This window comes from Bactrocera tryoni, chromosome 2 (genome assembly GCF_016617805.1).
Source record: "Bactrocera tryoni isolate S06 chromosome 2, CSIRO_BtryS06_freeze2, whole genome shotgun sequence".
Lineage (NCBI taxonomy): Eukaryota > Metazoa > Arthropoda > Insecta > Diptera > Tephritidae > Bactrocera > Bactrocera tryoni.
The window spans coordinates 64,666,855-64,693,027 of record NC_052500.1 but is presented as its reverse complement, the minus strand read 5'-3'; the positions used below and the strand labels follow the sequence as shown (position 1 = coordinate 64,693,027).

General features: G+C 39.1%; 1 protein-coding gene across 1 annotated transcript; it reads left to right on the top strand.

Annotated features, from left to right (window-relative positions):
* Positions 1 to 769: 769 nt before the first annotated feature.
* Positions 770 to 25,313, top strand: LOC120768839 (discoidin domain-containing receptor 2-like). The gene is made up of 4 exons (XM_040095591.1): positions 770 to 831; positions 2,614 to 2,776; positions 22,328 to 22,477; positions 23,934 to 25,313. The coding sequence occupies exons 1-4, from the start codon at positions 770 to 772 to the stop codon at positions 24,093 to 24,095; spliced, it is 537 nt and encodes a 178-aa protein (XP_039951525.1). The 3' UTR covers positions 24,096 to 25,313.
* Positions 25,314 to 26,173: the final 860 nt, after the last annotated feature.

Sequence of the window (26,173 nt, the reverse complement as noted above, 5' to 3'; positions counted from 1 at the left end):
ATTATAGATTAAGGTAATACGGTAGGACCTAATGCCCAATATTTACTTAGCAACTTTGAAAACCGGGTGGAAACCATTCAAAATGTATGGTTTTTACCTAGGTGGCGTTTTTTTACCATAATATACTGCTATCGAGGAATGATAGCTTTTAGTCCTAGGTCGTGTGGAGCCTGCGGTTACGGCTAATAGAGAGAAAGCTTCATCGGAACCACTCTGATATATTCGGTTTAAGGGTTCGCTGAAGTCTAATTACAGCGTCTGGTCACCAGAGATGCGAATACCAGCGGGCGTCAGTCGTGAAACAAGCGGCACGCTATATAAATGTGTATAAAGCTTTTACTACTCGCCTAGCGATGTTGAAATGAAAAGGAAACAACAGCCTTGTATAAAATACCCCTCTTTTGATGACGACCATAGCAAACGTAATAAGGAATATGATTTAAGGATATTTACCTGGAATATCCGATCTCTATATTGGAAAGGTGCCGATGCCTAGCTGATTGATGTCCTCGTAAAAAATAAAGGCTGACATCACCGTCGTCCAAAAAATGCGATGGACGGGACAAGGACAAAAACGAGTAGGTCTTTGTGACATATTACACAGTGACCATATTAAGGAGTGGTGTGGGATTCGTGATGGAAGAGAGACTCAGTCATCGAACCCTGGTCAGTCATAGGTAAATGATCGTCTAGCCACAATCTCCATCAGAGCAAAATTTTTGAACATAACATTGTTTTGCGCTACGCCCCGACTGAAGAGAAGGACGATATGACCAAAGATACCTTTTACGTGTGCCTGGAGCGCTCTTATGACAACGACCCCGTCATGATGTGAAAATTGTACTTGGCGATTTTATCTCCAGGGTGGGCAAAGAAGGCATATTTGGTACAATAGTCGGAAAATTCAGCCTCCATGGCAAAACCTCTCCAAATAGGTTGAGATTGATCGCATTCGTGACCTGGCTTGCATGTCAGTGTTGACAGTCATAACTTTGAAGTCGTAGATAATTTCGTCTATCTTGGAATCAGCATCAACACCAACAACAATATCACTTTTGTCAACAAGTGCTACTTTGGACTGAGTAGGCAAAGTAAATTCCTCTCCCGACGAATAAAGACCAAACTCTACAAGCTCCTCATCATTCCCGTCCATGCTATATAGCGCGGAGGCATAGACAATGACATCATCTGATGAGACTGGGTTAGGAGTGCTCTAGAGAAAAGTTTTGCGAACGATTTATGGCCCTTTGTTCATTGACAACGGCGAGTTCCGCAATCGATGGAACGATGAGCAGTGCGAGATATACGGCGACATTGACGTAGTTCAACGAATCAAGAGACGGCGGTTGCGCTGACTAGGTCATGTTGTTCGGACGGAAGAGAACAATCCAGCTTTAAAGGATTCCGATTCAGTACCCATCGGTGGAAGCAGAGGAAGAGCAAAATCTCCATTCCGTTGGGGAGATGAGGTGAAGAAGAACCTATGTGCACTTAATATCCTGACCACAAACCAATTATTCAAAATAAGAAATTGCCCTTTTAAAACAACTCAATGTTTTATTATCTTTCCACATACCTTTTCTGAAATTTAAATTTCCTTTAAATGCCACGTATCAATTATTAAGTTTTTTGGAAACACTTTAAAAGTCATTTCCAATTTCCGACAACTCCAAGACAAACCGAACTTAAAAGACCGCTCCCCCACCCCAAAAATCGTTGCGTCTCCCACCCACTCAACACTTTGGCAGCACATGTCAAACTCAACCCAACGGTCCACAGCACACGCCATCAACCCCACCACTTTCGTTTATTTACTCTTCACTGGTTTGATTTGCGAGTTGTTGATTGCATGGAGGATTTAATGCTTCCATTTCTCGGTTTGCTACTACATTGCCCGAGGGTTAATAAGCAGATAAGTAGTATGTATGCAGGAAGCAAATTTCTGTGTGTTGTATGGGGAATATATTGTATATTTACAATCATTCCCCAGTGCAAACGAACGACCCCGCTGACCACTTGGCTGTGTGCGTGTTTGACGAGACCGGGACAAACAACCGAATGCAACGAGTTCAATGGTAATAAAGCGCCTGTTTGTTGAAATGTTTGCGTTGATTGCTCAGAGTTGTTTTCTTATTTCATCACTTCAACTCGACGTCTGTCAACTGTCCGTCGCTGTCACCCACAAAGCCGGCTGCTGCAACGAACAGTCGATGCTTTGATGTGCTAATACCAACATCACTGCCGGCATAACTGCGAAACTTCCTGAACATGTTGTACGCAAAACTTGTGTGTATGTGGGAGGGCGGTGAGCTGACAGACATACCAAATGAGGGTTAAAAACGTTGATTGCCTTGAGGCAGGCATGTGTCAGTGCAGCAAACGGTAAACCACCACTTTCGCTCAGCTGTTTGACGTTTGTTGTTTAATTGTTTACTTAATTTTTCGATTTTGATAATTCTTTTATTTTCAATTGTATTATAAATGTTTGTTGTTTCACGTTGTTTGTGGCGTTCATCGTCAATTTTTAATTGAATTTTCAATTTTTCGAGTGCGGTTTTGAGTGCCATGCATATTCATTTACAATTTGTTTTCCTTTGCTCTGTTTATTTACAGAAGTTGCATTATTGGCCCGGAATTGACAATAAAAGTCTGCTCCATTGGCACTGTGATAAATCGCATCGCTTACGCGGCCGACTACTGTCAGCTGGAGGGTACTTCCGGACGTCAAACACAACCGATGCCCATACGTTGGATGGCCTGGGAGAGTGTACTGCTGGTGAGTCTACCAAATATGTATTTTATATAGAAATTTGTGATATTTGTATACGATACAAGTCTGTTTTTAAAACCCTTCGTTTGCTAATAATGCACGCTGAAAAGAAATTTTCATCGATTGAAGAGGTGATCGTCGAAAATGAAGCCTATTTTTTAGCAAAGGTCAAATCGTATTGCAAAAGTCGTATCGAAAAGTTGGAAAGTCGATATTATCAGCGCATCAACCTTGAAGGGAGTTATTTTGTATAAAGGATACCAGTTTTGCCATAAAAGTGTGTTTCAATATGGTAGGCCGAGGAGTTCTTAATAGACCTATTATATACGAGAACACTGAAGATGTGAAATGGGGGTGCTGTACGAGGATAAAATTATAGGTACATGACCTCAGCGCTCAGTGCGCCACTTTCAAAAAAACTATGTTCTAACAGTGTAGTCTATTCTCGTAGACATCTACTATTGAAATTTCAGCCGAACCGGACATGTATGTTTATGGGAGCACGACTTAAAAATATGACAAAAACTATACCGATCAGGGACTCGATTCTTGTTTTTTGGAAAGAAAATCGCACAACAAACTTCATCCAAATATTCTGTGAAGGGGAAAGCAATCCACGACTTCATATTTAAAGACCGCCCGTTGAAGGTTCGCGAAATATGTAGATGACACTATAGCAGCTCAAAAAACCACGTGAGTTACATACTCCGAGAAAATCGCTGATTTAAAAACAAAAACAATACCAATCGGTCATTCGATTATCATTTTAGGGGCAAAATCGCAAAGTCAACCTAAAGCTGGTGCCCCGAAAAATACAGCGACGAAGGAAAACGTCTACAAAAAATCTACGATCTAATATTTATTGTACCGATCGAAGGTTCGAAATAGATGAGACTGTCGACAGCTCAAAAACATACATACGTGCATTACATACTTCGAGAAATATTTGTGATGAGAAAGTTGTCGGTGATTTGACCTCACTACATTTGTTCACTCCAGACTATAAGTACAACCGTGAATCCACCGGTGTTTAACTGTGTTTAAAAGCAAGTTTGTATTAGTTAACAAGACTTGGATTACGTGCTGCACACCAGAGGCCAAGAAACTGTTGAATTGGGCCCAGATTCGGATATTTTTTGTTTTCAAATTTGCAAAAGCTAATCGCCAGGCAGAAATTCGAGTCGAATGATATGGTTATCGCAACAAAGGAGACCTAACTTGCAGACCTCTACAAAGCATAGGCGGAATTAAGAAGTTTTGACTCCACTTGGTTAAGTGTATCCAGCTGAAAGGAGACTATGTTGAGAAATCCTTGCGTTGAAAAAAGTACGGTAGTTATATACTCCATGAAATAGTGGTCATAAAAAAGTTTTCATTAACATGATTGTCGTGAAACCACATCACAGCAGAGTTTCTGCGTGGGTTTGTATTAGTGACGAGACTTGGATGCAGTGTTATATCCCAGAGATCGAGGGACAACCAAAACATTGGACATTGTCTATTTGGAAAAGATATGAGCTATACTATATCCCAGAAAAAGAGAAAGGCGAGGATGATCAAGTGAAGTTCCTCTCTAATTCGGAGATCTCAGGTAGCCGGGTGCTCTGCAACAATGCTTTGCAGATTTGGAAATAAAGCTCTTACAGCATGATTACGCACCGGCTCTCATCGCTATGGCCAAATTGGACTAATATTGCTACACCGTTGCTGCTTCTCTTTTTTTAAGCTTGTAAAAGTCACTTGACAGATAGAAATTTGAGTCGAATGAAGTAGTTATAACCGCGGTTGTCTAATTTTCAGAACTCCACTGGAAGTATTTCCGGACGAAGTTAATGGAGTTGGGACATCGCTGGGACAAGTGTATCGGTCCAAAAGACCGATGGATTTCATCTGAGAAAAGGAGGGTTTTATTCAAATCGTTTCGACGCAATCGAGAACTGAATATATTTAATTACTGGATAACACTCGACCGAATAGACGACGTCCAACAAGCAGTGAAGAAAATATAGCAGCCGTAGCTGAGAGTTAATACTGCTTATGCAAGAACTAAAGCCGCTCTACCTTCCCAAGCGACATCGCTTCGCTTTATAGGTTCTTGAAAAGTTCCAAGAAAGCCAAATTTTGTTCAGCGAAAGCCATAAATGTAAACAAGCAAAATTGCCGCATTTGGGACGAAGAGAAACCGGAAGAGACTCAAGATCTGCTATTTCATTTAAAAAAGTCAACGTTTTGGTGTGGTTTGTGTCATGGATCTATTTCTTCAAAAATTACGCCGGTGAGAACGAAACCGTCAATGGCGACCTCTATCATGCTATGACAACTGACTATTCGATGCCTGAAATTGAAGGTAGTGATATCGGCGACATTTGATTTCAATAGGATGACGCCAATTCCAACAAAACGCATCAATCAATGGATTTATAGAGAGAACATTTTGATAAGCAGATAAGCAGATAATTTGATGTTTTGCGTGTGTTTACGCGCGTCATTCGCCAACTACACAGATTTCAACAAATTTGAAATCTTTTTTGTCACATGAAAATTTTTATCAAATTTTGAATATACTAGGGCCAGCAAATTATAATATATCAGTGAATAAAAATGTACACATCATGTTTTCTTGTGACATCGGAACATATATTTCCGCAAAAAGTACAAAATTCAGCCACACTTACAGAATTATTTCCTAATATCTAATAGATACTTATGATTTTCTTGAATATTTGGCTTCCGGTAGGTCCCTTTTAAGTCTCCAACAATAGTCTGCTAGCATTCCTGGACTCCATTTCCCTTGATAACGCTTCTCCATTAAGGAAATGTCTTGATGGAACATCTCTCCTTGTTCGTCACTCACAGCACCCAAATTTGCCAGAAAGAAATCCAGATGAGAGTCCAACATATGCATTTTCAAGGACATATTACACCTCAAAGCTTTAAATCATATCATAAGTTCATTTATTAAATCTTTGTAATTTTCCGCTTTATGGTTTCCTAGAAAATTTTGAACAACATTCACAGGCGAATTTTTCCTGAACATTCAGTTTTTCTTCAAAGCTCTTATCCTTCATCAATTGCCGTATTTGTGGGCCTACAAATATTACCTCTTTGATTTTCGCCTCGCTGAGTTGGGATATAAAAATCCATCTCCATCTTTAGGCATAGCTTTTACACAATTTTTTATCAGGCCAAGCTTTATGTGCAACAGTGGTAAAAGTATGTCATCAGGGTTCACTAGAAGATCATTTTTAACATTTTTTTGGGCTGGAGTTAGTGATTCACGTTTAGGCCACACTTTCTTTGTATAGTGACTTTTTCTGTCTCTACTGTCCCATTCACAAATAAAACAGCTAAATTTCGTATAACCAAGCTGTAGTCCAAGTAAAAGTGCAATGACTTTAAAATCACCACAAATTTTCCAAGCGTGTTTACTAGGGTGCACCTTAGCTATACGGGAGAAAAAAAAAATATAGCGTACAGGGCATCACAACCCCCCAAAAGTTACATTAGAGTATAATATTATGCCGAACTGCCTGTGCCGATTCCTCCAAATCGATCAAAAAGTGAGAATTCCAGTCCGGAATTTGTTCTCAGTCAGCATAATAAGGTATCTGAAGGTAGTGACTCAAGTTATGAACCATCAACTTTAAAAGAACCGCACTTATTGACACAACGTGATTTAAACGATTAAGTACGTGATTTAAATCTGTCTAAAAAACAGGCTGAACTTTTGGGGTTTAGATTCAGTTCATAACATAATATTATACTCTAATGTAACATTTGGGGGGGTGTGATGCCCTGTACGCTATATTTTTTTTTCTCCCGTATAGCTAAGGTGCACCCTGATGTTTACTGTATTCAATTTTTTCAAGTATAAATCTCATATTTTCGTAAGTCTCTTTCATATTAGAACCATGAGCAATCGGCACTGTAGGAAGTTTGTTTCCATTATGCAGTAACACTGCTTTCAAACTAGTTTTTGAAGAGTCAATAAACAGTCGCCAGTGACTTGGATCATATTCGAAATTTAATAAATTCATCACAATAGGAACGTTATTACAATAGACTAAATCATCTCCTTCAGAAAAGTAAGGTTTTATTTCATCGTCACGACTTCGAAAATAAGAAATCTTTGTACCACGAAAAAGAAAATTCCAGTCGTTTAATCTAGACCCCAAAAGTTCAGCCTGTTTTTTAGACAGATTTAAATCACGTTGTGTCAATAAGTGCGGTTCTTTTAAAGTTGATGGTTCATAACTTGAGTCACTACCTTCAGATACCTTATTATGCTGACTGAGAACAAATTCCGGACTGGAATTCTCACTTTTTGATCGATTTAGAGGAATCGGCACAGGCAGTTCGGCACTATGTAGGATGGGTCACTTGGCCGAAGACAAGTTTGGATACTGGATTGTGTGTTTGGATTTGGTAGGAATACCTTTTGTTTGAGTCAAACAAAAATAACAATTATTTACAAAATCCTTTGGTTCCGTCCAAATCATTGGTATAGCAAATGACAAATGTCTAGGTTCTTGTTTAGCCCAACCTAAAAGGAGCCTCACACACGTTACACAACATTTATGTGGAACCCAGGATTTGTCTTGATTCCTCACAGGAAAACCAAAATAGTCTAAATAGCACTGTTGAATTAGTGATGTGAAATTTCGACGCTGAGATCTAAAAGTTAATTCTCCACACACATAACAAAAATTGTCCGGGTTGTTCAAACACTTTCATGGCATATTTACGATCTAACTAATGTAAATAAAATGTAATTTAGCAAACATTATAGTTACGCAGTCGACTAAATGCAGTTATGTAAACAAAGAAACGAATATAAGGTCAGAAATGAATATGTAGCTGTCACAAGATAACTGGATGTGATAGAAACAAAACTATTATATATTTTTAATGAGGGTACACCAACATGTACCAAATCATAACAAAGTTCGTGTGACAAAAACAGTGTTTACCAGTGTTACCGTTCGAAATGCTGGAACGAGTCATTGAAGATTGCACTCAACATATAGGCCTTCTAAACTTAGCCGCGACCAACATTTGAAACAGATAATCGTCAAAAAATAAATGCCAAAAAATGTTGTTTTGAATGATGATAAACATTTCCCATTAAATTTTAAGTTTCTGTGTCTTTCTTTAGTTTCAACTGTCACATTTCCGAACGTGTTTCGTGTGAATCGTATAAGTCCTTGCAATTACCTCAAAGCAAAATTCACTAAGGAAGGAGAACTTCAGCCACGCATTTAGCAAATGCCTAGTGCGTTCCAATCACAGTCTCAATAATTGTAGTGCCTAAGAGAATCGCTAACGTTATCAAACTCCTTCGTTATACTTGCTAATCCTTTTGACAATATTTTTCCAATTAATACTTGATAACAAACATCGAAATTCCTAATGCCTTTTAACCAACGAAAATCCTCCGTCAAAACGACGCTTCGTGAGTGTCACACAAAAATAAAAAATAATTTTAAATTTTGGTTCAAACACCGACTCTCCGACGTCTTACCAAGCATTACATGCCCGCACTGCGAATAACGGCACGCTGCTCCTTAGCAGCTCACTTCCGTGCGCTGTGACAACAACGTAAACGTGAAAAAGTTTCATACTTTCATTTCGTTCATAATTAAAAATTAATGAAGAAATTTATAATTGTCGAAACTGGGACAAAAATAATTGGCTGCCACAGCTATGGCTGCAGGAAGGAAATTGTCAATATGCGACGGTGTTGCACTATAAGTACAACGCAACACTGCCATGACTATGATGTTGTTGTTGTGGTGGCATACGCTCAGCACTCAGCTATCTCTGCCATCGCTGGCTCGTAATGACAGCACTTTGCTGAAGTTCCTTCGTACCTATATACATTGCTGTGCATATATACATATATTATATGTATGGTTTGTGTATGCGTGTGCGTACTGTAGCAAGTGCGAAAGATAGCAGCGACACTGCTGTGCTGCCACATAACTACACTTACAGCAGCAACAACAGCAGTGAAGCTAATGTTTTTAATTACTTTCCATTACGTACATTTTATATCGATAAATTTCATGGGATTAAAAAAGCACATAACTTTTACATTAAAAAATAAATTTTAAGCGAATAATGAAAATGTTGCAAGCTAGTTTTAGTAAAAGTTTTAATTTTTAAATTGAAATTTATGCGCTGCTCTTGCTAATAGTTTGAAAAATTTAGTGTAATCGTTGTAGGGATCCGAGTCAGTGTAGTGATAGTTGTTTGCTAGTTCGAATGCTTTCGAAATATTATAGAACCGATACATTGTGAATTACCCAAATATGATTTATAATTTCCAATTTCGAATTTATTTAACATACAATTTAATGAAACTTTAAAAATACAAAATTTTTAGTGTTACTAGTATTCGGTTGAAAAATATCTGCATTCCGCTTTTTAGCTCTTTATTCAATGCTTTATAAAAAGTGTTACAGTGATCGGATTTAGTTCAAATATGCGCCGTTTCGTTCGATAATCTGTTTCCATCTAGACGGCAACTTCAGAATTCCCCCCTCGTAGAAGCCCCCTCCTTATTTGCGAAGAACTGGGACAGCCACTTTTCACAAGCCTCTTTTGAGTTCAACTTTACACCAACAAGGGCGTTCGCCATGAACTGAAACAGGTGGTAATCACTTGGCGCTATGTCCGGGCTATATGGTGGATGCGATAAAACCTCCCATCCGAGCTTCCGTAGCTTCTGACGAGTCATCAACGAAGTGTTGTCCTGTGGAACACTACATCCTTCCTGTTGGCCAATTTTGGACGCTTATGATCGATCGCTTCAAGCAGTCCAGTTGTTCGCAGTAGATGGTAGAATTAAGCGTCTGGCCATATGGAAGCAGCTCATAGTGGATGATTCCCTCTCAAGCAAACCAAACACGCAGCAAAATCTTCCTGGCCGTCAATCCCGGCTTGGCCACTGTTTGGGACGATTCACCGGCCTTCGACAACGACCGTTTTCACTTGATATTGTCGTATGTGATCCATTTTTCATCGCTAGTCACCATCCGCTTAAAAATATAGGCCGAGTTCGTTCCGTTTCAGCAGCATATCGCAGACGTTGATTCGGTCCAGAAGGTTTTGTTGCATCAAGTCATCCAGCTTTTTTGTGTATCCAGCCAGTATCCAGTCACATGGTTTAAAATGGTTTGGTGACTAACTACCATCTTCTAGGTGATGTCACGAGATGCTACATGCCGTTGTTTTCCATGATTACTAGTATTGCCAGATACGAGCTCTGTAGCGCTTTATACATAGCCGCGAAATTCAAAAGACAAAAAGGCGGAAGGGAGACATTTTCCAACCTAATATTTAGATGTGCTTAAGGGGTTTTTCCTCGGGTAAAAACAGCCTTTTTTCAACAATTTTTTTTTTCATATAAAAAATGAAATTTTTTATTAGAATATTTTATCGTTACAAATAGTGCCATTTCCGGTGACCCCTCTGAAAAAATTATGCGCACATTGGCCGGATAACTCCCTACAGGATCAGCCAAAGTGAAAAAATACGTGTTTTAGTTAAAACCTTAACTTAGAACTTGGACGAAGGAAAAATAAACTGAAAATTGCATATTTGGCAGATATTTTTACAAAAACATGGAAATTTCAGTGAAAATTTCGCGACATTTTTTTTTCTTCAAATAGTTGTAATCGGAGAAAAATCCTTCGTGCAAGCCCTTAGGAATTGTATCTCAAAGATCTGTGTAAAATTTAATGAAGAATGGTTGAGTAGTTCTCGTGAAGTCTTGCCAACCGACTTCAAAAACACAGTTTCGAGAGCATATTTAAAGATGGCACACTTAGACTAGCTAGAGGTGTTATAGAATTGAATAAAACAATAAAAAAAATCGATTTTTTTAAAGTCGTAAGCCAGGAGTGGATCGAGAGATTGTTTTTAGAGGGGGAAATAAACTTTTACTTGAAACATGAACATTATTATATTAAATATAATGGTGGAAAAATTTCAAATTGACCTTCTAATATCCAATTCTACTAAAATGACAGAGACATACATATTTTATTGCAATATAAAATACACAAAACCATATACCATGTACACCAAGTTTTGAGAATATTTCGTGAACTTCTTCTGCGATGACTTCAATGTCATGATGCGTGTGCAGCAATGCCAGGACGATCAATCTATCTTGAAGCATGTTCTTCCTCAGCCATGTTTTTATGCGGCGAAGTGTAAAAAAAGAGCATTCAGATCTCGCTTTGGCCACAAGAAGTGTGCATAATATGCGAAGAAATCTATGAATTATGGGGTATAGGTCTACAGCGCAGTTCTTCAACGGTGCCATTGTAGTAGTCCATGACTTGTCGTCTTTTGACTTTTGCTTCTGCCCCCAATGGCACTACCAGTGCTCATGTTCACCTTTGAGCTTCAAACGTCGCACGACGTAGTCATTATCTAAAAGACCTTTGAATCTACCTATCAAGCAGTCAATAAGATTTTCCATATCTTTGGTTTTCAAAGCACATACTTTTTCTGGAAGCAGCAAACTCAGTTGAAATCCATTCAATACTTTTCTAGAAAAGCGCATCTTCAAATCTTCGCCGATTGTATCCGACAGAAGAATGTACACTCAGACCCTGTACTATTCTTCGCAAGTCCTCACGCAGAATTTTTCGCGTTTTGTTCGTCGGCGCAGATTCTTGGTTTTTCTGTGTCAACTTCAGTTCTGCGCCATTTTTTTCGTGTCTAAATAAATGAAACAAAAATGTTCCTCAGCTTTTTGTCCTCGATTTTGGAACATTACAAGCAGCGTATCTACCATATTTAATACCTTCGCCGGATCAGACAAAAAATTCCAATTATAAATTAAAATTTACACACGGCTGCGATGAGTGTCGTTGCTTTTCCGCTCGAGTAGATCTCGAGATAAAAGTCGGCCCATTGTCCAAATTTTACTATTTAATGCTTCTTTCGTATTGATTTTGTGAGTTATCGGACTTTTAGGTTTTTTAAACATAATCGTCATAAGAGGAGTGTGCGTGGTTATCATCCGATTTCGCCCATTTTCGCACTGTAGGAAGAGTTGGCAACGCTCGAGTTTGTCATCTACAATACCCACATTTCGAAAGAGGTATGGATCACATGTACCAATTTTCAGAAGATATCTTACTTTTTGATCAAGTTTTCGATTGCCCGGACGGACGGACATCTTGATTATTTATATACACACGTGGCCACGCAAACCTTACCGCCTCTGTTTTTGAAATTACCGCGATTTAATTTGACAAACCTTTCTAAAAATTAAACAAGAAAAAATGTTAACTTCGGCTACACCGAAGCTAATAAACCTTTCACAGGTGCATTTCTTTTGGTAACTATGTGTCCAGTTTGTATGGAAGAATTGTGGTATAGTAATCCGATCTGAATAATTTTTTCGGAGATTTTGTTATTATCTTAAGCAGTCAAATTTCGTGAATATACCACGCCAAATGCAAAAGATTTCCATATAAGCCCTTGATTCCGATCGTGCGGTTTGTAAGGCAAACATCGATTTATCGTATTTCGACCGAACATTTGGGCTTACGAAAGGTGTGTGAACGGTTAGTTCCGCACAAATTGACTGACGACCAAAAATTGCTCAGAATCCAACATTCTATCGACGCTTGTGAACGATTATTATGACCAAAAATCACATTTTAACCATTAATCACTCCCCGTATTCACCTGATATGGCACCGTGAGACTTCTTCCTTTTCGGAAAAATGCATTTGCCCATGAAAGGAAAGAGTTATGCAGACGTAGAGGTCATTCAAAGGGCTTGCACCGGCATACTGGCGGCCAAGATATATCTTTTGAGTCCGAATAATTTATTACAGAAAATTAATTTGTGAACCAAATATGAAGTAAATCGATTGACAACTAAATCTATAACTACCTCAACCTACTTACCAAAATAGTGATTCAGTTCAAAATAATGGTTTGGCTCGCTATGTCCAACATTCGGTCGACATAATCACCCAGCAAAGTCGGTTTTGCACCACGTTTAACACTATAGTGGATAATGCGCTATACACAGCGCACCAAAGCACCAAGAAGCAAGCTATTGCTGCTGTAGAGCAAAATATCGAAAGAGACCCGAATAAAGCAATTCAGCATGCCACTCAATAATTGATGCTGCACCCCTTTGCTTTATGTAAAATTTTCAGAAATGAGGGCTTAAAAAATGCAACTTGTGCAAGAATTGAAGTCGAACGACAGTAAAGCGTGTCGCACCTCCGGTAAATGGGCCAAAGACGCGAGGGCCAGCGATGAAGCTCACTTTTGGTTGAATAGGTTACGTTTGCGTTATTGCTAATACAAGGTGCGTTCCAAAGTAAACAGGACTTAAAAAAATCAGAATAAATAGTTTTTTCAGCAAAATAAATTTATTTTATTCAAATAGTCTCCTTCTGCTTCAATAAAGCTTTTTGCACGGTCCGAAAGCATGTCGAACGAGTGTTTTAGCTCGTTGGCCGGTGTGGCCGCCAATATGCCGGTGCAAGCCTTTTGATTGGCCTCTACGTCTGCCTAACGCTTTCCTTTGATTGGCAAATGCATTTTTCCGAAAAGAAGGAAGTCGCACGGTGCCATATCAGGTGAATACGGGGAGTGGTTATTGGTTAAAATGTGATTTTTGGTCAAATGGTCGGTCACAAAACCCGATCGAATGTTAGATTCTGAGCAATTTTTGGTCGTCAGTCAATTTGTGCGGAACAAACCAGGCACACACCTTTCGTAAGCCCAAATGTTCGGTCAAAATGCGAGAAATCGATGTTTTGGAGATGTTTAATTCCATTTCCATGAATTTCAATGATGATTTCGGTTGATTTTTGATGAATTCACGCACAGATTCGATGGAATTTCCGGTGATCACAGATTTTGATTGGCCAAAATGTTGATCGATCTATGTCCTCACGACCACTTTGGAAACGTTGAAACCATTCGTGCACTCTGCTGAGAGATAGATAATCATCGCCATAAACTTGTTTCATCAATTGAAACGTTTCGGTAAAGGTTTTACCAATTTTAAAACAAAATTTAATGTTGGCTCTTTGTTCGAAGCTCATTTTCGCACCGATAACACAAACATACTGACACTTAAAACGCAATAACTGCACTTTCAATCTATGAAATGTCATGAATTTTCACTGGACAATCGATAAAGATAGCAGATTCTAACGCAACAATCGACATACAGATGGCGCCACCAGGGGACGCTAGATTCAAAAAGTCGTGTTTACTTTGGAACGCTCCTTGTATGACGCCGATTGCTGCAAAAGCGACCGAAAATTGAGTACCTTGGCTGAAATTTTTTCGAACCAGTCACCGCCGCGACTTTCCCAAAATCATTTTTGAAACATAATGGTAAATCCTTATCCTGGTCATAACGATCAATTATATACATTTTATTTCTTCTTGAAAACCAAATATCTGGGTATTTACTATTACTATGAGAAGTTATTTCTTCAAACAAAAAATGTTTCTCAACTCTACTCATCTGTTCGCAGAAAATTTAACAATTATGCACAAATCTCCCCAAGATTACGACTACTCACTGCAATGTGACTTTCGAAAAGCTTTTCACCTCGGTTGGCAAAGCATAAAAAGCTACGCAATTAACTACCAACTCACATTTATAATGCAAGTAATGCTCGTGCGCTAGCACAAAACGCCTCCAGGCCAACAGCACTTAAAGCCTTAACCCTTTTCGCCAATTTTAATAACAAGCAAAACTACTATGAATACGAGCATTATGAGCGTTGGCGCACAATGCCGCACAACAAAAGCACGAAATAAAGTATACGAAATAACTAAAGCAAATAAAATGACAGATAAATGTGTTTTTACTGCTTTTTCTCTTTCTTTCTTTCTTTTTTTTTTGCGAAAGCTGCGCTTATATAAAATGTTTGCCCAAAGGCAGATGAGCGCGAATGAATAAAAAGTGCAAATAACTAGCCGAACAGCAGCCACAGAGCTGAGCTGAGCTATGCCGGGCTGAGTGGCAATGAGTTGAGCAGAGCTTGCTGTAAGCCACCCGCGCTAAGGAGAATTACTTTAGCGTGAATTTACCGCCACCGCAACAGAAACAACAACAGACGTATGTATCGTTGAGTGCAAGTGTGAGCGCTCTGGCCACCTTGAGCGCGCGGTTAGTGTGGGGGATTGGCAAGCGATGTAGTCGCACTAGCTCGTATTTTCACATTTGCGCGTAATCCGCGCACCAGGCGTATAAATTTTCATTTAGCGCGTATTTTCCACACGAAATCGTACGGATGGGATTTAGAAAATTTTCGGTGTTGCACTCAGACGGTATATTTTTTTGGTGTTGCAAGCGTTTTTTATGTGCAGTAAAAATTTTGCAGATGTCTTATTTGTAGTTTTTTTATATTATTTTTTTTAGCTTTTATTTTTTGGGTTTTGTTGCCGCCAACTATCATTTTAATTTCTCCCATACTTTTGTGCGCAAATTTTCAGTTAGTTTTGTGTGAAGCTTTTAAGTACTTTTTCCAGTCAATTCTGTTGGCATTTAATTTGCAGCTGCCTTACGAACAGTGACGCTGTGCCAGCGTATGTACGAAGGCGGTCCAATAAGTACTTAGTGCAGAAAAGAAAATGTAGATTTTGGAAAAAATGTCCAATTATTTCTCGACACAGTTCATTTTAAGTTGATCCATGGTGTGTTCGTCTGAAAAATACATTTCGAGGTTCCCCTCTTTTTTAAAGAAAAAACACAGAAATTTCAAATTTAATGGTGAATATTTATTTTCATTCAAAAGAAGATTATTTGGCATTTATATTTTGAAGTTTACCTCTTTCAAATGTTGGCCGTGGCTACGTATCAAATGGTCTTTCCGTTGAGTCCAATTTTCGATGACTCGTTCGACCATTTCGACTGTTGACTGGCGAATAACACGCGTGATGTTTTGCTCCAAGCCCTGAGTCGAGACGGGATTGTTTGCATAGACTTTAAACTTTACATATCCCCTCAAAAAAAAATATTACAGTGTGATATCACACGATCTTGGATTTCAATCCATTGATTGCTGCGACGTGTGGAAAGTGTCGCCAACTTGTTGAAACCAAATTTCGCCGAGATCACGAACTTCAATAAAGGCATTTATCATGGCAGAATAACGGTCAACATTGATGGTTCTCACTGGCATCATTTTTGAAGAAATAAGCGTTGTTTTTCTTGATGAAATGGCAGTTGTTAAATCTCTTCAAGTTGCTCTTAGTCTCAAAGACAGTAGTTTTGTTTGTTTACATACCCATTGAGCCAGGAATGGGTCTCATCGCTGAACAAAATTTTACTCGAAAACGTCGGTTCTTCTTGAAACTTTTTAAGAGCTCACGGAAAGAGGAAACCCCTAATCAAAAGCATAGTTTGTAACTTCTAGAAAAAGAGTAGCCAAATGGTGGTTCATTGTCGTGATGGAACTGCTTGTTTGCTTCACCAAATATCGCAATTTTTCTGTAATTCGGCATAAAAGCCCCCGGCCATTTTGCTCCATTGCAAGTCAATTTACTTTGTGAGTCGAGAAAATCGAGAAACTGATGGCCCTCAACTTTTCGGCTGCTCAGACGGTCTTTTCTTCTACGTCGGATGAAGTCCACTATTTTGAATATCCTTGCTTCCAAAGTGACTACATGAAATGGATGACATCTCGGCTGCGCATCTTTGATGAAGATCCCACTTTATGAATCCCAAAATAATGGTAACCATCATTCTTTGCCTCCAATGGGATTTCTTGGTTTCTCAGCTTTGATGAAGATCCCACATTGTGAATTCCAATATAAGGGTGGCCATCACCGTCCCAACTGATACGATGCTCCTCTTCATCTAGGGATTAAGTTAGCCGGATGGAATCCACTTTTTCGTCTGTTTCTTGGTCTTTGATGAGGCGTTGATTACAAACCAAAGCAGAACCTGCTTCTATTTGCATGAAACGCTGCTGCGAAGTGGTCTCACGGTTGCGCATCTTTAATCATAATCACACCTTGTGAGCTCCAGAATATGGCCATCCACCCTTTCGGTGGAAGTTCACACCTCGTGAATCCTAGCAAAAGTGAGTACATCACCCTTCCGGTTTGGTGTGACAATGTATCCTTTCACCGGAGCAGGTTTACCGTATGAAGTCTACAGTTTCCACTGCTGCTTGGATCTCATATAGCGATGGTTACAAAATAAAAGAGAATATCTTTCGGACTTCATAAAATTCCCCTATATATATATGTGACCTGGTCTACGAAAAGGGGGCTTAGGTGTCAAAAAAAGGAGAACAATTAATGAGATAACGAGAAACTGACGATTATTTTTAACAGCTTTTCCCAGAAAAATAGTTTTTGCACGTTAGCCGCCCTTTTCGTAGACCAGGTCACATATAGTATTTTATGTAAATCATGAACCATGCTGTATTTCGAGATGTCTACTATCTCACCTCTACAACTTCAATTTTTGGTGTATCATGAATAGATTGAGGACTTTTGTTATACATCGTCCAAGTCACAGATTCGAATCATCGACCGATGCTCCTTTTATTCGATTCCTCTGCAATCCCACTACCAAAAGCTGATAAGACCTTGAGTCTGATTGGACTGAAATTTTAACAAAAACCATTTACGGGAATCATCTACTACACGATAGAGAAATTCTCTTGCGTTAATGCCGCCTTCGGCTGGTCGTTCCAAGTACTTATCGAACCGTCCTCATACAGGTTTGTGTGTCAGCGCCTTTATGTGGCTGTCTGCGCGTCGCCGTTTTTTTGATAATAATTTTCTGTGAAAAGTACAAATTGGCCGTAAAAGTGCGGTTTAGGGGCCACAGTTTTTTGCCACTCGCCTGCTCACTTTTTTATTATATTCCATTTCTCTGGCAAATATTTGTTCCTTTTTAACTTTTTACTCCTTTTGATGAGCTTTAGTGCAGCTGTAGCGCCGTCGCGGTGGGGGTAGCCTAGCGTATACTGTGGCTGACAGCAAACACTCATATCTCTTTCGTATAGCAAACTGATTGTGTGGCGCAAACTAAAATAGTAGAAGACAAAATAGACAAAAACAAAAACAATCAAAAAAGGCGGTAAGCCAAAAAAGCATGGGAGCAATGACTGAAATGAATGGAAAGCAATGACTGCGTGAATGGGCGCATGAATGAATGTCTAAATAAATGGCATGACTGTATGAGTCTGGCCGAAAGCGTCGGTTGGATTAAGTTGCCACAAACACACACACATAACCAAACTCACCAAATGGCAATGAAATGACTCTGAAGTTTAGTTTAGAAATCCGAAAATTAAAATGGCATGTTGTAAGTCTGTAGAGAGTCATTGAAATGAATCCTTAATGGCAGGCAAAGTATTCAAATTATTTTCGGCCGCCACCCCAAGCCAAGCGAACGCTTTAAACTATGAATATTTTGATTGAGTGGGTAGTGTAATTAATTATGTGAATAAATAAATTATGGCTTAAATATTCAGCCTTGATTTAGCTGCCTTTTACGAATTTATATGAATTAATTGTGCACTCGATTTTATAATAGAGATAGCAAGATGTTAAATGGAACAAATCTGAATATAAAGAAAGGTATAGATTAGGTCCTTCTTCTTCTTTATTGGCATAGATACCGCTTCCGTGGTTATAGCCGAGTTTACAACGGCGGATACTGCGTCGAATACTCACAGAGCTGTAGTAGTTCAATCCATTCGGACGACATGACCTACAGTCTCAAGAAGCACCTCTCTTGTGCAAATGGCACCTATTCTGAAGGATCTACAGATCCTGCGTCTAGCCGTTAAATATATATATGTATATACATACGAATAGAAAATACATTTCCTCATTGGTGCACAACAAAATCCTGGAATTCATCAGATTATTGCACCTACATATGTGAGTTCGTGTGCAAGAGGGCAGAGCAAACTGGATCTTAGGACGCTTACACACCCCCAATAGTCTAAGCAGATTTTCCGTCCCTTATCATTCTTAATAACTTTTGTAGAAGGTGCGTGCATCATCGTAACCTTATTTCATGCGCCAGCAGATTGTTTCATGATCTCTATTGAAACAACCCCTAAAAGAGATTTACACCAACGGACTTAGCTATCCTAAAATGCTGTCATAAGATACGTTCCATCCTGCTATATATTTACTATACGTAACTGGATCGACATACTACAAACAAAAACTCAAAAATGTTGAGTGTTACGTTTGATCTTTAACAGGATACCTCAAGTGGCTAGCCTTTCAGTAGCACCTGGTGCAAGGACGCAGTTAAAGTCGGAACACCGTATTCCGGACTACTAAATTATGTCTTTATGTCGACTGTCGATCTTCTGCATAGTGAGAACCGCATTCTTCTTTCGGTTAAGAAACATCACGCTCTCCTGTTGAAACAGTTTCTGCTAGGGTGCTTTCGAAAACACCCTTTTTGTCATATGCTTGGAGCGAAACGGCCCCTTAGCACATCAAGAGAACGTTGTTACAATACTACTATGGGAACAAAATAGTAAGACTTTGTCCATGATTTTTTAATTCTTAATTTATTCTTCATAACCCGTCAAAGTATTATCCCCCCCAATACACTTGTGCCAACGTTTTTTCCAATCCTCGAAACAGTTGTTCGGAGAATTTTCGGAATAGTTTTCAATGCACGTTTAATGTCTTTAATTGATTCAAAACCGTTTCCCCGGTGCGGTCGTATGAGTTTGCTGGACAGTCAAAAGCCCCACGGAGCTAAAACAGGCGAATACGGTGATTGCGGCATGATATTGCTAGAAAATTGGGTGAAAAACTCACGAAGAATCAATGCAGTATGTGACGGTGCAGTATTGAAGAGCAAAAACCAAGAGTCTTCACCTCATAATTCTGGTCTCTTTTTACGAACTGCTACGCGCAAACCTCGCATGACACTCAAATAGTATTCCTTGTTGACAGTTTGGCCGAGCGTAAAGAATTCGTTGTGCACAACACTTCGTTAATCAAAGTCTGTTAGCATAAGCTTGATTTTTAACCTGCTTTGACGTGGTATTTTCGTCTTCGGCTCACCTTTGGCACGATATTCGCCCGACGGATCGTCTGTTTTCGGGTCGTAAACATAGATTCTAGATTCATCGCCAGTTATAATACGTTCCATGACATCCCAGTAATCGAAAAGCATTGTTTCACAGATGTTAACGCGATGCTGTTTTTCGAAAAAAATTTAATGATTTTGGAATCAACCATGCTTTCACTTCTCTAAGGCCAAAATGATATTTCAAAGTGGTTTTCACTGATCCTTCCGATATTCTAACGATGCCAGTACTATCCTTGACTGTTAATCGTCGATTCCCAACTCCAATTCCTTTATTTTGCGATCAGCGGTAGACGTTGATGGCCGTCCTGGACGTGGTTCGTCGTCAACGCGTTCTCGACCCTCTTTGAATAATTTGTACCAATCGACAAACAATTATCACCAACCAAGGCCTTTTCCAACATTCTGAACTGAGAGTCATACCAACCTAGAATAAAGTTCGACGAGCGATATTTTACGCGAAATTTACATTTAAAAGTCTTTCTATTTTTTTCCCAAAGTAGTATATCAACGAACTACAGCCATATACTGACGTAATTTCGGACGTGACAAACATCAAACGTGTATGGAACGCCAGTCACAATGGAGCTATTAATGTTTTTATTGACTCCTTTCCAATCAACGCGGTCCATGGAATCGAAATCATCGATGATTCGAATCTTTTTATCCAGAATAGGCCCCTCATGATACTAACAACCACTTTACCATTGAAATTTGTAATAGTACAGCAAAATTGCATATCTAAATGGTGTCATGTCTTTATAAACACTTGATTTAAGTACAAAACGAGTTAAAAATCTTCTTTATTCATGAACAGTTTTTAACGCTTAACATCAAAATGTTCCGCAACTCATGCCTTATAAGCATCAAAATTATTCTTTAAAATATACTAAGCACCTATAGTGTTCTGAAATTACTTTCTATAAATTATTTCTATAAAGAATAAGTGAATATGATTTCAACAAAACACTCAGCAATAAAATGAAAACAATACTTTTCAGCAACAACTTTCACCAAACTCTCCCCTAGTGAAATCTTGAGCAGACCTGTGTGATTTGTCATTGACAAGTGTCAAGTCAATACGAAACGCAGCTGTGCGAAAAATTGTGCATTCGTGCGTTTAAGTGAAATTGCAGATGTTGTGGTTGTTAATGAAATTATATTAAATGAAAAATTTTTTTCATTGAGAAAATTTGCTTAAAATATTTATTAACACATTGAATAGTTTTCATAATCGATAATATTTCTTTTTATAGAAGTAGTAGAGGTACTTTTTTTGACAGATCACTGTTTAGCATTTCATCATGAAAAGATTCACGCTTGAACCACGTTTACAAATCATTCAACTTTATTAAGAAAATTCATGTTCTGTAAAAAATGTATTTCGCACGGTTCGCTCAACTCATGGTCCATATAATCGGCCTACTGAGCGTATTATTCGCAACACCATCACCCAACTTGGGACCCAGCATTCAATGAAGAAATAATAGCAGCCGTAGCTGAGAATTAACACGAAGACCATGGAAAGTCGACTCGGCGCCGTTCGCAGCAACTCAGACTGACGTATGAAACGACTTAGCGCATTTTACGTTGAGATCTTAAATTGAAAGCGTACAAAATAAATCTTGTCCAAGAACTGAAGCTGCTCGACCTTCCCAAGCGACATCGCTTTGCTCAGTGGGCACTTGAAAAGTTCCAAGATGGTTCGGCGTTTTCAAGCCAAATTTTGTTCAGCGATGAGGACCATTTCTGACTCAATGGGTATATTAACAAGCCAAATTGCCGCATTTGGGTCGAAGAGCAACCTTAAGAGCTTAAAGAGCTGCCATTTCAATTGTTTGGTGAAATTACCGGTCCATATTTCTTCAGAAATGATGCCACAGAAAAGGTAACCATCATTGGCGACCGTTATCGCACCGACTATTTGATGCTCATGAACTTTGCGACATTTGGTTTCAACAAGACGGCGCCTATCCCACACATCGCATCCATCGATCAATGGCTTCAGTAAGAGAACAGTTCGATGAGCAGACAATTACTTGTTTTGAGCAAGTCGCTTGGCCACTAATATCATGTGATATCACACCATTAGACTCTTTCCTGTGAAGATATGTAAAGTCTAAGATCTCTGTGGACAATCCCGCTTCGATTCAGGTGGATAACATCACGCGTGACATTCGCTAGTTACCAGTCGAAATACTCGAACAAGTCATCGATAATTGGACTCAACGGATGGATCATCTGAGACGTACATATTTGCGACCAACATTTGAAAGAGATAATCTTCAAAATATAAGAGCTAAAAAATGGTCTTTCGAATGATAATAAACGTTCCCCATTAAATTTAAGGTTTCTGTGTTTTTCATTAAAAAAAAAATGGGCACCTCGAAATAATTAATTTTATTAAACTTGTAATCGATTTTCAAACCGATTATTAATATTTTCTTCATTTTATCTATTTTCAGGGCAAATTCACATCGAAATCGGATGTTTGGTCCTTTGCAGTAACGCTTTGGGAGATATTAACTTTTGCACGCGAACAACCCTACGAACATTTATCGGATGAGAAGGTGATTGAGAATATCGGACATATCTATGCGGATGATAAGTTGCATGTGAGTCATTAACAACTAACAATTATTATATTTATATTATATAGGGTCTCGAAGTGTAACCAATTAAAAAAGCCATAAATTCGGTATGGAAAATTATTTTTATTTATTTTAAAGTTCAAAATGTGTGAAAATAATCATAAATTCAGTACCAATTCACTTTTGCTCGATATGACCACCTTTTGCCTTAACTATGGCCTTGAGACGGTCAAAAAACGAATCGCTAGATCCCCGAATGTGACTTGCCGGCTTTTTGGCTTACTCACGGACAATGGCTTTCTTCAGCACCTCGAGACTGGTGTATTTTTTACTTCGGACCTTGCTCTCAAAAATGGCTTAGAGAGAATAATCCATTGGATTCGCATCTGGTGAATTCGAGAGCCAAAGTGTGGTCGTAATAAAGCTCGGAACGTTGTTTTTCAGCCATTCTTGGCTCACTCGCGCTTTGTGAGACGGTGCTGACTCTTGTTGAAACGTCCATGGTTTGCGACCGAAGTGTTTGTTTGCCCACGGCTTCAAAGCAGCCTCCAGAACACTTTCCCGATAATATGTCGTATTTAATATGACGCCAGGCTTGATGAAAACAATTGGAGAGCGCCCATCTGCGGTGACTGTGGCCCAAACCATTATTTGTGGTGGATGCTGCCTTCTGGTGGCCAACCGATGACTTAGATTCTCGTATGAACGGTCGGTCAAGTAAACCCTATCGTTTTGAGAGTTTATGAATTGCTCAATTGGAAAAATTTTTTCGTCAGAAAACACAATGTCCGGAATTTGACTGCTTCCGGCCAAGCGAAGCAACTGCTTCGCTCTCTCAAGTCTTACTTGTTGCTGCTTCGGTGTGAGATCATAGGCCTTTGGATCTTGTAAGGCTTGACTTTGAGCTCATTTTTCGATATGCGTCGGATGCTATGGTCGGCTATTTTCAGTTCTTTAGCCATTTGATTGGCACTTCGTCGTGGATTTCGCTCAAGTCGCTTCTTCACTTTCCGAACCACCTCACGTGACGTTGCAGTCTTTTGATGACCACCTCCATGGCGTTTTGCGATGCTACCAGTATGATTGTAACGAGTGATGGTGCGATAAACAAAAACTTTATTCACATTAAGGTGTTTGAGCTCACGAACAATTTTTGGCTATGATTTTCCAGCTAAATATAAAGCAATCACACTATTACGTTTGAATTCCATCGCTGATCACTTTTTTTGCGTTCACTTTGGCAAAACGCTTTTGTACACTTGTGAACAATACTCCGAACTATCATTCAGCAAATTTATAAACAGCTGATTCCAGTGCGACAGCTGCGCGAACAGTCTGAAGTTGGTTACACTTCGAGTGCCGGACCGTGATTATCAATAACTAAATTTATCGCTTTGAAACTATACATACAATTCCATATATTCACATACTTATACTTCTATATTAAGTATATTTCAATTATTTGCTCTCACACCACCAGGAACTACTGCCGATGCCACTAAATTGTCCGCGTGAAATTTACGATTTAATGTGCGAGTGCTGGCAGCGCAACGAATCGAGTCGACCGAATTTCCGTGAGATTCATCTATTTCTACAGCGTAAAAATTTGGGCTTCAAGCCCAACAACACAATGCATTACTAAAGTGGTGTTGTGTTCAAAAAAACAAAAAACCAACGATTTATAAAACTGCTAGTGAACTTTCTAAAGTAAAAACGAAAAAAACATGTAAAGAATTGTCTGCATAAAATCACAATGATTGGCGCCGCCTGCATGGCCGTGAATACTTAGTATTTGAATTAAAGATTATAAATTTAATTTATAAGTAAAGCAAAACTCGGCGAATTTAACACTTAAAGGCATAGTAGTATGTAGCAAGAGCTACAGTGTGTGTGAAAAAAACGCAAACCTTTTGTTTAATCACTAGATAAGTAACTAAATAAGTAGGTGCATAATTTATATATAATAATATATATATAATTTATAAACAAACTTGTATTTATAGATATGTAATTAATTATTTTACGCTCAGCAGCTGATATTCATTGAAGAGACGAATAACGATTACGAGGTTATGTAAAGTTTTCTTTTATTTTTTTTTTTATGAAATTGGTTTTTGTCTGAAAAAGGTTTACACTTACTTGCAGAAAACTAAAATGTGTGCCATATTTTCATGAGGATTCAATGAAACTTGATTTGGCTCTGGAATAAATATTTACTTCAATCTAAAAAGCTATACGTTTGAGTAAAAAAAATTAAAAAAAAAAAACAAATTTCACAATCTACTAGGCTTCTATCCAAAAGTAAATCAAACTAGTTTTCATCGATAATAAGGGGGCGCATTCCGAAGGACCATTTATCGAGAGCGCAACATGCTTATTGCAGAGGCAAGTCAGTAGATACTGCCGCGCACACTATCGTGTCATGTTTTGAGGAAGCCATTAAGGTTAAGGAATTCGCTGTTGGGACCTTCTTTGATATAGGTAAAGCTTGCTCTGGAGGATCTTCGGGTTGAATCCACACATTTTCAGTCTTCTGTATGACAGAGTGATTGAAACGAAGGAGGAAACGCACGTGCTCGACGAAATGTGAATAGGCGGAGTTCTCTCTCCTCTTCTTTGGATCTTGGTTGTTAACGACTTGTCTAAAAAACTTAAAAATCGTAGCTGCAGGATGATTGCCTATATATACGATCTCGCCAGCAACCCAAATGAAACGAAGATGGGTTTTTTCACTAAAAGATACAAGATACCGGCATTACCGTTGCCGGAAATGGGAGACATCCGTCTGCAACCAGAGGATACAATGAAATATCTTGGGCTGACCCTGGATAGGAAGCTTTCATGGAAGCCGAATATCGAAGAGAGAGCAAAAATTAAATCGATTGCCTTGTACTACTGTAGAGGAGCCATTGGCAAAAGGTGGGGTCTCTCACCAAAAGTTGTCCTCTGGCTCTACGACACCATAGTCAAGCCCATTATGTTCTATGGAATCTTTATGTAGTGGAGGCTCTATAAAAGATCACATTTGCAAACAAACATGAGAGCGTTCAACCGGCGGCACTCATCAGCATGTATGGTGCACTAAGGTTCACTCCAGCCATGACACTTAACGCCATATTGCACATATTGTTCGTGGATATCGCCGGAAGGTGTATGACTGTGAAAGTTGCTGTCAGACTCAAAGAATTTGGGTATCTAATTGAACACATGCTTGAACACTCGGAAATTCTCATACACTTTGACTTCCAACCGAATAACTTGAATCATGGAATCACCAAACCGAACTCTGGCGGCTCCTACTCTACCTATATTCCGGCGAGGGAGTTGTGGATAAGAAGAAGCCATTGGAGGAGAGGGGCAGTGAGCTCTCTACGGATGGGTCAAAGCTTGGAGGAAAGGTTGGTGGAGGGGTTTAGTATCAGGAGCTCTCTATCAACTCCAATTTCAGACTTCCTGACCATTGCAGTGTCTTCCAGGGCGAGGTTACAACCATTAAGGTAGCAGTTAAGTTACAGCTCCGGAATGCAGCCTCCTTCAGAAAAGTGACCATCCACTCAGATAGCAAAGCGATACTAGCCTTCAACTCATTAACAGTGGTGCTCCCGTATCCCCTAGGGTTCTACTATTAGATAGCTGAGCTGCGCGGAAGCTTGGCCAGCGCTGGACCACCATCGGTATATGCTCTGTCACAAAAACCTTTTGGCCCAAGATCCATTGCAA